At 34.9% G+C, this 12,519-nt stretch overlaps 1 protein-coding gene across 27 annotated transcripts in view; it reads right to left on the bottom strand.

The window, feature by feature from the left end:
- The window catches only part of kif1aa (kinesin family member 1Aa), a 243,450-nt gene that overhangs the window by 85,017 nt on the left and 145,914 nt on the right, over positions 1 to 12,519 (bottom strand). For all 27 annotated transcript variants that reach the window (XM_028794777.2, XM_028794779.2, XM_028794780.2 and 24 more), the window contains 6 exons: positions 10,517 to 10,635; positions 8,453 to 8,538; positions 6,990 to 7,125; positions 2,805 to 2,967; positions 934 to 1,024; positions 339 to 457 (listed from right to left, as the gene is read on the bottom strand). In XM_028794777.2, coding sequence (XP_028650610.2) covers positions 339 to 457; positions 934 to 1,024; positions 2,805 to 2,967; positions 6,990 to 7,125; positions 8,453 to 8,538; positions 10,517 to 10,635 — 714 coding nt within the window. The remainder of the gene's footprint in view (positions 1 to 338; positions 458 to 933; positions 1,025 to 2,804; positions 2,968 to 6,989; positions 7,126 to 8,452; positions 8,539 to 10,516; positions 10,636 to 12,519) is intronic.

Here is a 12,519-nt window from a genome sequence, read left to right as displayed (position 1 = left end):
TTCCTCCTCGTTAGATGACCTGCCTCTTCCTTCCCCACCAGCACTTCTTCTCTGAAGCAGTCTTATCTTGGACTCAGTCCTATGAGGCTACTTTGCACTAACGATCGCTATTTTCTTTGCAGCAAAATTTATAATACACAGGGTGGATCCCCCCCAAACCTTCATATCATGTTCTTGTCTTTCTACAATGTATTCAGTACTAAAAAAGTAAACTTCACAGCTACACCAAGAAAAATGTTGATCAAGTGTGGACCTTTGTTAATACATTACATATTTTTTGTTTCTTATTATTTGTAAGACATGACTGATACCCTTTTACTGAGATCAAAGATCTTTACCTGATTAAGTCCTTGCACATTGGTGGAAATGGCTGCTTCTGATAGTGCCCAAAAACTTCAAATACTATTGGCTGTGTTTTAATGTACTCCACAAAAGATTTTGTAACCTCCACAGCAATCTGGATAGGGAGAAGATCACAACACATAAACAAGATTTAGAGCAATTAAGCATATGAACAATTTTAAATATAGCTTTTGGCCTAGGAACTGAAACACTGTTTTGTTACCAATAGATTATTTGTCATAAAATGCTGCTTCTTATTTTCATATCTATGATATATGTGCTGGAAATAATGATACATTTAAAAAGAGTTTGCAATTAATTATTTTCTGCGTTCTTTTTCCAAAAGACAACAGGCCCAATAAATATATTTTATGCTGAATCATGCATTGTTTGCAGTATTCAAAATTTTTCCTTTTGCTCATATAACTCAACAGGAAAAGAGCAATAGGGTTAGTCATGTTTCTGCTGGCATTTAAGTTTAAGTTAAGTATTCATGTGGAAAAAATAAAATCAGTATGTTTAATCATAATATTAAAAACCTCATTCATATGTTTCAAATGAATCATCAAGTCATTATTGCATCTTACTCACATTTTGCACATGGTAGAATCCTAGTGGGGGACCACGTCCAGTATTCTTCAGTGGCTCAGTGGAGAATGCTTCATCATGCCGATGAATAAAACTGTAAGAGACATTACTTAGCTCAGTTGTTGTGCTTGAAGAGAGTCATAAATATACAAACATTATCACCCTTGATAATTCTAAGTTACTAGGGGGCTTTGCCCCCTGCTCACTTCGCTTGCAAACCCCCCTGGCCTGCGCTACATGGCAACAAATTCACGTCACTGTCGCTCGTGTATGTAGATTTCACTTTCACCAAACAACAAAACTTTTAATTCTCGCGGATAGGCCTCTTCATTGGGAAGAAACCCTACTTTTCCCTGATGGCAACACGAATTAGACGATCTACAAGTCTCTGACTTAAAGTTTAAAGGCAAACAATATCTACATACTTCTGTCATATCATCTAAGTCCATATATTCTATCTCTTTTCGCTTTTACCTTTTCATCAATATGACATTGAATTTTGATTCCGTGTTTGGAATTACATCGTGACAACGCAATGTATAACTGCCCATGAGTGAATATCGTTTCTTTCTCTCTACAAGAAATGTGTGTGACAATATCATTCACGCAAATGAGAATTGATTGAACCGTGTGCGTGGTTATGTGAGCAGGGCTTTTTCAAATCTCTTTGCATAGGCTCTTGTCTTGCGGAGCTTGAAATTTTCTCTTGTGGGATTGCACTTTCACCAAACAACAAATCTTTTAATTCTCACACATACGCCTCTTCATTGGGAAGAAACACTACTTTTTCCTGATGGCAACACGAATTAGACAATCTACAAGTCTATGACTTAAAGTTTAAATCTGAACAATATTTTTAATCTCTTCACTGTTCCATTATTTCACTGAGTAATAATTTCCATTTGTTTGTGCTCATGCGATCTTTACTGTCCTTTTTTCGAGATTTTAGAAATCTTCGCACTTCCATCATCTCTAACCTGCTCTGCATGTGTACCATACCAACGTTTTTGAATTCTTTACAACTTTCTACTTTGTCATCTACTCTTTGTGGCCGTGGTTAAATCTCTTGGCACAAAGACTTGTCTCGTGGGACGTATGTCTCTCTGAGAAAATCACGTCTCGTTTCCTTCCAAGATTTTTTTTTTTTTAATAGTGAGAAATATTGCAATTTATCTGTCTTGCCATACCTACTAAAATCATATTTAATATCTAAAACTACCTAATGATAAAGCTAAGTAACCTATACATATACATATATAAATACAAGTGAATATATAGAGTATATGTAGAGTAATTCTGCACAGTAAATACATTAAAGCTCTGCATAGTTAACAGTAGGAAATGAGCATATTGCTACTTTATTTTACACTTTCAAATAGATTAACTTTTAAGAAACAAACAATATTAAGAGAGTTATTTCTAAAACTGCCATTTTAAAAATGTATTTTGTGGCTGTAGTCTTCCTTAGCATTTCATGAATATGACTAATTGCAATATTCTCAATTTTTACAACAGTACATTTTTACTATGTCATCTGGACAAAAACATAGTACAAAGACAATTAAACAGAATTTAAAAATGGATACCAAAAGCCCATGGTAAAAGAAATCCCATGGACAGGACCCAGTGCACTATCTACTATACACAAAAACAACTAGACTCAACAAAGAATCTTTACATGCAGTTAACACTCAATTTTTTGAAAGAAACAAAAAACACATTAAAATTACAAGATTAAAGCATTCCTGCCAAGATTAGCAAAAAGAATATAATTCATATAATGCCACCATGTCAACAAAAAATCACCCACAAATTCCAATATAGTGTGGTGGGCCAAAATCAATTCATAATGGATGTTCCATAAATTAACATACTTGAACTGGCAGAATATATCTGCATATTCGGCAGAGATACTGGAGGCCTGTAGGACGGTCACCCGGAATGTGAAAATGTTTCCAAGTCTGAGGTGGTCCAGAGATCCTTCTGCTGGTCCATCAGGAGCTATTTTAATTGGGCTGTCCAGGTCTTCTTGGCTAGCTATAAAAGACCAAGAAAGAAGACTGTGTGATTATTGGAGCTTACTGTTTTCTTAATCTGGTATTTGAAATCTGGGCCCAGTTTCTGGAGGATGAGATATTCATTCACGTGCTTCTTATTAGTTTGTAACCATGCTGTTTTTCCCTCTTCTCAAAAACTTCCAAGAAGATTGGTGAGAAGAGAGAATCTCACACAGGTGATATGAAACCACATCTAAAAAAAAACATTCCAAGGAAGGGGCATGTTTGCTGACAGGTTTAATGAAAATAGCAGTTTGAAATTAGAGATGCAATTTGAAGCAATTAAAATTAAATAATGAAATAATGGGGAATTCAAAATATCAATATGTCATGGATTAGGAAGTTCTCCTCCATAATCTTCACAAGGGTCTCTAAATAAGATGGGAACATTCCAGGATCCTTACTGGGGCCTTAAACAGACACGCACTTAACTTCAGCCAGGTCCCAAAGCAACCTGCTTGAAATGGAATAATGACCACAAAACTATAAAGTCCCAAAATACTAGCAAATGCCAGCAACAGTGTTAGGATTACCTTAAACCTTTAACAGTATAAAAATAATCCAAGAAATTGCTCTATAACAATGTTTCTCAACCTTTCTGGTGTCCTAATTCCATGTGTTTTCGTGACCAACAGTGGGAGAGGTTTCTCCCCTGGTGAATCAAGCATGATTTTTCAGAGCTACCCCTTGTTGAATTAAGTTTAATCGTCAGAGCTTCCAAGCATGATTCTCGATGCAGCATCCCACTACATTATAAACAACAGCAACTCGTAACCCACTTACAACCAAGTGGTTGAGAAACACTGCTCTGCAACACATGAATTCTCAAAAGAGAGCAAAAAGGTGAAATGTGCATGCCAAATGGCAATCCAATAGTAACCGAAGTCAAATACAGAATCTGAAACGAGCAATCAAAAATAGAGCATTGGTCAGAAATTAAGAGAACAGTCAGAAATTCAGAGAATCAAACAAACAAATAAATTCCAAAGAAAAAGAACTCATCAAAACAAAGAGAAGACAAATGAACCACATTTGACCAGTGGGTCTGCTAAGCCTTTTTGGGCTGGGGTTGATACAACACAAACACAGACAGGTGCTCCCGCCTATTGGGGAACCCCCCCACAAAACCAAAAGGGACAAAACACAACATGAATATACACACAGAAACATAATTAAATAAAAATTAAATATTATACACATTACATAAATAAGCACAATAAACATAACAAAAATAATTGAAATGAGACAGAAAAGAAATGAAAAAAGAACAAAAAATAGAAATGCAACACATAAACTAATGAACACACAACACAGTATAGGAAACACTGAAATAAATTAAATATGCACAAAAGGAAAGTGAAAATTAAAGCAAAATTTTTAGATGCAACCATGAATGGATCCAATACATAAAAAAATAAAAAATAAATACAAAATTACAGCACAGCAGTGAGGAAGATGATACTCGTAACACATTGTTAAAAGTGTATAAATAAATTCCGATGTGGGAGATGAGTGATGGTGAAAGAATGGCATAACTCTATAATCTGTAGTTATGATGGAAGTGGAAAAGTACAGGGATACCTTACATATATGCAGTAAAATTGTTCAAGTAGTATCAAAGAGACAGCCCCTAATGAGTTGAAATAGCTCACAAAATGACTGAATTATAGTTGTAGACAGATTACCATACTTAGCAACATTTGAAAAAATATCTGCAGACTGCAGCAGTGTAATAAAATGAATATTAAGATAATGGAAAAGACAGTGTGTGAAAACAGGTGGTGGCCGATATCCGGAGTCCACACTCTCAGACCAAAAAGACGAAGTACTGCACACTTCCCAAAGAGGATGTGCCAGGTGACACAGACACACTGCAGGAGGTGCATGGATATACAGAAACCTAACTGTCTGATGGTACATATAAAACCTAAAACAACACAACCAACTGTTTATTGATGGTATTGCAAATGTCAGAAATTCACTCCGGGTGTGCCTGCTCCTGTCTCTCTCTCCTGCTACACGTTTATCTTCAGAGGCATTGGCATGAAAATTTGAACACAGATTGATGTTTTAGCAACAGAGCTAAAGAAAGAATTCTTAAAGCCAGTTGCCAACAAGTCTTTGGACTTTACAAATAGTAACATCATGTGCAGCTACAAATTCTTTCACCCTATCACACATGGTTGCAGTGGATACATGTATCAAGTAATGCCAGATTACATTCTATTATCCAGCAGCAGAGAATCACTCACAGCTGCAGCAGAGTAGCCGACCAAGTCACAGCAGCACAGCTCCTTAACAACTTTGTGACAAAATCATGTAATTTGCCCATGCAGTGAGCAAATAATAAGAAATGATGCTGCATATCTGCAAATCCAGAAACAGAAGCTCCTCCTGACGCAGTGACAGGTTGAAATCAAAGAAGAAGAGATGGAACTACAAATGAAAATGCTAAAATAACAAAATGAAATAACCACAAATGCCAGAGACTCATAGCAGATATCTCAGAAAGCACATGATAGCCAAAATAAACCTTGAACAGCTTTCCAACCTGGTAGCACTTATCAGTAAAGTCTAGAAAAGAATAAATAATTGGACACTAGTTATAGTTCAAATTTATGTGTGATATGTTACTAATAACATGCATTGCAATTTGAAAAATCAAATACATAAATAATGTATTTGTAAAGTATTAAACATACCAAAAATAGTAAACTTGTAACACTTCTGTTTTTATTACCTATCTTAAGTGAAAAATTAGTATTATCTTCTCACAGGTGTTTTTCCAGAAACACAAAGAAACATGAGAATTAAAAGGGCCATTTTATATAAAAATATACTCTTGTTTCCACTGCATGCAATGTATGTTTTAAACATATGATGAGGGAGGGGTGTGTTGTTAAGATGAACATACACTGTATTTATTTTTCTCAGATTACAAATCCTGGTGCATTTTCATCTACTTCAATAATATGTACATATTCAATAATATGTCTTCTGATTGTTATAACTCCATTTCCTCAGTTGGTGTGCTGCTGTGCCTGCAAATGCTGTACAGTTCACAGGTTGCAGCAATAATCTTTACACATTTTTCTGGAGAATACAAAAGCAGTCTCTTAATGAGCTGTCTTGTGTATGCATTGTGTATACATTGTTTCTCTTTTTTGCCAAAGATATGAACAAAGGGAGGGAAATAGAAAACAACTGCTGCCTCCCAGATCAATCTAACATGAAACCTGTCTTCATCTGTCATGTGCTTGGCATTTTGACATTTCTCCTATATTTCTGTATCATAGGTAGCTCCTGGCCACTTGAAAAACAATTTTCCTTGTAACGAGGTTGCGGTCACAAAGGATTTGTACATTTAGGGATATCTTATTTTTTAAATACATTTTTGAGTTTCATCGATGGGCAATTTAATCCTAATACTGTATGCATGTCATCGATAGCACCAACTGCATTTGGAAAGCTGCAAATTTCATAAAAGCCTTCTTTGATTGTCTTCATTTCTATGTTTCTGGGCCATGTTATATAACATGGTGTAATGGCTATCACGGAACTATGCACAGAGGTCACTGAATAGCTTACAAATGAAGTACTTAGTCATAGTGTATCTCTTTGAACATTCTGAATTAACCCACTGGAAAGGCATCTCAGTGTTACTAGGGTTTACAATTTTGAGGTCAGTGTGCGACTTGATTGTCTGTGCAGAGATGGTTGGAGTGTTTTCTCCTTGCTTATTTTGTCAAATTATTTCAATCATTCTTTGCCCTTGTGGTGTCTTAGGAACATAGCATGTAGTAGAGCAGCTATTTTCTGTCTCTCATCACATAGGATACACTGATTCTTACACAATATTACTCTTTTTGAGAAAGCCAATAACGGCCTTGCAAGCTCTTCGCACTGCTGAAAGCTATTCAAAAGCATGGCCATGATCTCTTGCCACAGTTGCTAAATACAGTACACTTAAATTCTTAACCTATAACAAAACTTTCATTTCACCTGCACAGGTGTTGTTATTGACTTCATCTGCTGAGGGTCCAAGCTCTGAGTTCTGTCCTTCCCCTTCCACAATTCGTAGCTCTTCCTGGGAAGTACCTGAGCGAGACATTCCCACTGGACAGGATTCTATCTGAAACTAGAAAGCCCAAGAATTCAAACAACTGTGGAAAACTGAAACAGAAGAATACAATTTGTAAACAAATGGTTTTCATGCTGTTTCTGAAAACGTTAATCATTTATTATAAATATAGTGGAGCACATGTACTGAATAACCATTTAAAACTGTTAACCTAGGATTAGTAAAAGAACCCAGTAGACTAACTTAAGTCTTTATGAAAGGTATCATATAAAATAAAAATAAATAAACATTAATTGATTACACCAACATATTCACCTAGAGTTGGCTAGATTCATTTCTTTAACACTCAACTATACTGTTCACTGCATGTAACATAACATAACACAGCATTCCCAAATTTGTCTATGACAATTCATTGTCCAAAGGGCCCACAGCCTATCCCTACAAAACTTGGGGGAGGCACCATCCCTGGATGGGGTGTCAGTCCACCACAGAGATATCTTATATATAACAAGAGGTTTTAATTATAATACATTATCTGTGAATCATTTTGCACAGTTTTTTCCAGGGCAGATTGTCTGGGTAAAAGAGCTGGGTAAACAATAAAATAATAGAAAGCTGTAATACATAGTGGCAAGGAAGCTTGCAGTGCCACTCTTGTATAAAGACAAAGAGAAAATTTAGTAAACACCTCAAGTTGCACATTCATTAACTTTTAGTGAAAAAGATGCACTTCTGTATGGTAATCCGAAGTCTCACTTGCCAGCAGGTTTTTTGGGTATAATGGTAAACTATTGGCACCCACATTTTTGAATTAAAATTGACTAATCTAGGTTATTTCAAACATGATATAAAAATGAAACTGTCAGATCAGGTGGGACTGTTGAAGCATAAAAATAATATTGAGTCTGAAGGACTAGACAAGTACTGAGGCTGAGAAAAATTAAGCAATTCTCTGGGTCAGTCCATGAACTATTCAAAGTGCAGATAGTAATGGCAAGAAATGAATCATTTAAGATACTATAACTCTTTCATTTAAAGAATCATTCAAATTGGGAGTCAGAGGTGATATTTTAGAAGGATGCAGTTAGGCAGCAGAGCACAATGGAAAATCAGAGCATGATACTCTGTGAGTACCCTGCACTTGACATCTTTGCATGCCAGCAATATCAATAAACATTGTTGCTTTTCCCTAAATAGCAAAGCTAAATAAAGATTATTTTAAAATGGTCCTCATGATAATGTTATTTAAAATTTTAAATGCACCTAGTCCCTTTATTTAGGAATAACATATAAGAAAAATAGCAGATTTTAGAATCTGAAAGTCATTCCCCGCTTCATATGCCACGATTTCATGCTACCTTTCGGCATGACATTGACTCACTTTTTCAAACTGTTGATCTTCAAATGAAATCTTTGCTGTTCCAGACTGCCGGACCCCAGATCCATAATCTGGAGCCTCTTCATCTGCTGTAAGAACAAATATGAACACAAACAAAGAGAATGACATTGAAAACTTTTAATGATGTAAACCTTAGTAATATTCTCCCTAAATAATATTTACTTTCATTAATTATACTGTGCTTTTATAGTAATGTGTATTTTTTTAATTTCACTACATATACTATAGGTATAAATACTGCTGGAAAATAATGTGACAGGGTAAGAATTCCAACTTTATGTTTTCAGGCTCTTTATATGTTTAAGGTGTTCTTGACATGACTTGACTATTTTTGGAATGATGTCTTAGAGTGTATGTGGGCTTGTCTATCTGTCTGTGAGTCAGGAGTCTTTCAGAAGAACAGCTTTAAAAGCAATCATTTAATCCAAATTAAACTTTACATTTACAGTGATATTAGCACTGCTCCAGTAGATTTTTCTCTAAAAAGTTGCATATATCGCAGGTTTATATATAAATGTATATTTGTTTGCACTATTAATGTGTGTTTATATCTGTCTGTATGTGTATTTCAGAATACAGCAGACATGATAAATCCATTGACACAATAACTCACAAGGAATCTACTCAATCCAAATAAAACTTGACACAGCTATTAGATTAGTAAAATACTAGAAGCATGTTAATTTCAATCAAAATCACACTACTAGATTTTGCTCTACACAGAATAACTACAGTACATATTCTGTAGGTAAATATATAAATTATTGTGATTAAGTGTAAATGTCAACTTCCAAGTTTTCAATAAATTTTGTAATTTTAGTCATCCATGAGCATGATCTACTCAGTTTTAAAATGATTTATGTACATGTACAGTATATGTGTGTCTGTGGTCAGGGATGTACTGTAACTCCGTGGACATAACTCAAAAGCAATTTGTTGGAATTCAAATGAAATTTACATAGTTATTAGCATTGTAAAACACAAGAAGTCTGTAGAATTTGAGAAAAATCTCTGAAGTACATTTTCCTCTATGGAGATGCTGATTTTGGATTGTATGTGCATACTAGTATTATGGGATATCATCTACTGTTAAATTCTGCTCCATACTTGTAAATTGTTTTATTTTTTATACTGTATTGAGGATTCTTGTGTTCTGTTCTGTGTATTGTATTGTATTGTATTGACCCCCTTCTTTTTGACACCCATTGCATGCCCAACCTACCTGGAAAGGGGTCACTTTTTGAACTGCCTTTCCCAAGGTTTCTTCCATTTTTTCCCTACAAGGGTTTTTTTTGGGAGTTTTTCCTTGTCTTCTTAGAGAGTCAAGGCTGGGGGGCTGTCAAGAGGTAGGGCCTGTTAAAGCCCATTACGGCACTTCTTGTGTGATTTTGGGCTATACTATACAAAAAATAAAGTGTATTGTATTGTATACTAGTAATCTGTCATTTCTCTGCCCTGTGTCATCAACCAGTGTTGTCCAGGATGAGGGGACCAACTAAATTTTGGAATTAAACAAAGTTTGTGTTATTTCCCCGTACGAATGGAGAATATGTAAAAAATGTGGCAGAGATAAGTTCAACAGTGTGGATTTGCAAACTGGATATACACACAGCTTTAAATATTATATTCGTGGCAAAATAATTTGCAGGACAAAAATTTTTTTTCCTTGTATTTTAGATTCAGTTTTAACAATTAAATCACCCAACTAACTATTCTGAGCAAGTTAACTGTCCTGGCTAATTTGCCAAAACTAAAACCACAGCATCTGGGATTTAAACCTTCAAATAAAAGTAAATATACCGTAACTAATTCTGTTAACTATGAACTTTTTACTGACCAGTAAAATGTACTGAATGTATATCGAGACAAGGCAGGGTGCAAAATGACGAGTTCCTTTACTGAGCCAGTGTGAGGTTTCTAATTTACTGTATATAATTCCACTTGCTTTAATAACAAAATGTACCAGTACTCTCCCAATAGTAATGTACAAAGCAGACACCAGGGGTAAACAGGGCACCTAAAATTAAATGAATGAAGAAATCTTACCAGAAATAGCTTGCACAGCAACCCTTAGAAATCCTTTAACTTCACCCTTCTCACTTACAATGGCAACACGATGCACTAATGGGACTGGATACAGCAAATTGCTCAGGTACACAAATGCCCTGGAGTTGTAGGTGAAAGAGGTAGCAGGGAAAAGGGCAAAAGAAAAAAGACAAAATACACAAGAATGAACATAAAGGTGCAAAGGCTCTGAAATTAATGAAAACTTCACAACACTGAGCTGCAAAGCAACGAAAGGAAACGAAGCTGTATCTGCTCCAGTGACAGTCATAGGCACCATTTAGTGCTGTCAATATTTGATTCCTTTTAGTTTCCATTACATTTCATTGTCCCCTCCCCCCAAAGTACTTTTTTAGAAGGAGTTCAGATGAATCACATTGGTTTCTGTAGCTGAGGTAGATGGCAGAAAGAGGACTTGCCCCAGCGACAGAACCTGCAAATTTTCCTCTTAAAACACCAGGTCAGCCTGCTTTTGAGTCCTTCAAGAGAATTGATCAAATGCCTGTGTGTTTTAAAGATACAGGAATATCTACCCAATTAAGCTTGTTTTTATTTCTCAGCAACCTATAAGAGACCTATACATTACTCTTGCTTATGAAACAATGTTGTGGTGTGACTTTAACTTTAACATTTGACCGTTCTTCTGGTTACTAGCAATTTGAATCCATAGTAAGGCATTAACTTTTGTTATTGCCACGGGGGAATTCATAAATGCTCGTGATTTAGTTTTTCTCTATTGATATTTACGCAATCTTTTTGTCTTTTGTAGACATAACAAATGAAGATATGATATTTGGGGTTCTGTTTGATTAACTAAGAATTCCTGGATCTGTAAACTAATTTTAATGCTAAGGCTTGTATTACGAAGATCGCATCATAAAGTGTTCATTTGTATCAAATTTAAAACAGAATATATATTTTTAAGGCAAACGTCTTAAGATGTGGTCCTGGAGAACCCTTATTATTGTTTGAGTGTTGCAAGAAAATATTAATTCACAAAGAATTCAAGGCGCTTGGCTTGAACTTTAATTCACATATCTTTAACAATGGTGAAAACCAATCTGTGAAATATACACTAAATAAGAGCCAAAACTAATGCGAGTTCCTCATTGGGAGCTTGTAAAATTACTGGAACTTAACATCACCCCATGTTGGATTTTTATTCCCTATCTTTCATTTGCACAACTAAACTGCAACTTGTGCTGGACCTTCGATTTTACATTGGTGAGGAGTAATTTTTCAAATGTAAGGAGACAAGAGGCATTCTCTAGTGGCACTATTTCAAATAAAAAATGAAAAAGACATGTTGTTTCTGCAACTACATTTAAGTTATTTATCTAGAATGTCATTTATATTCACCCAATCGGCTTTAAAGTTAAAGCAGGGGATGTATACAAAAAGTTACTCTATGACATGTCTTTTAATAACAGTGTAAAAAAATTTGATGACAAAATTTTTTGGAAGCTCTAAATATTTTGCATATTTTATTAATTAATGATAAAGAAAGTTTTTTTTAGCATTTTTTGGGCATTAATATTTTGACTAACTTGTTCTACTATTGTTTTGCAGTAATATAGCTCTGTTATCTAATTTATTAAAATGAAAATGAGAATGACTAGCAAGTTTACTGAACTCACAGCTTCTTCTTTGTCTGGTGAAACACTGTGGACGATGATATTAATTTTCATTATCTTAATAAACTAATGATATAGCAGTTCCCAACTTTAGTCTATCTAGCTTAGTAGGATGACTTCTTATAGTGTGTACAATCATACATAAAATATACTCCTTTCATTTTTTGAAAATACTTTTGTCTCATATGTTTGCAACATTTTCAAAAAGAACTTGGTTTTTATGTTTGACCAGTAGAGGTATTGAACTTTAAAGGCTTCATGTATGTTAAAAGATATTATGATAAGATGCAAAGTAAAATAGACTGAATAAAAATGAATACATTCATGCAAAAAATAAGCCTTGTTCTAAAG

The sequence above is a fragment of the Erpetoichthys calabaricus genome, chromosome 2, assembly GCF_900747795.2.
Source record: "Erpetoichthys calabaricus chromosome 2, fErpCal1.3, whole genome shotgun sequence".
Lineage (NCBI taxonomy): Eukaryota > Metazoa > Chordata > Cladistia > Polypteriformes > Polypteridae > Erpetoichthys > Erpetoichthys calabaricus.
Note: the sequence above shows the minus strand (reverse complement) of the source record. Positions and strands in the feature narration are given on the sequence as shown.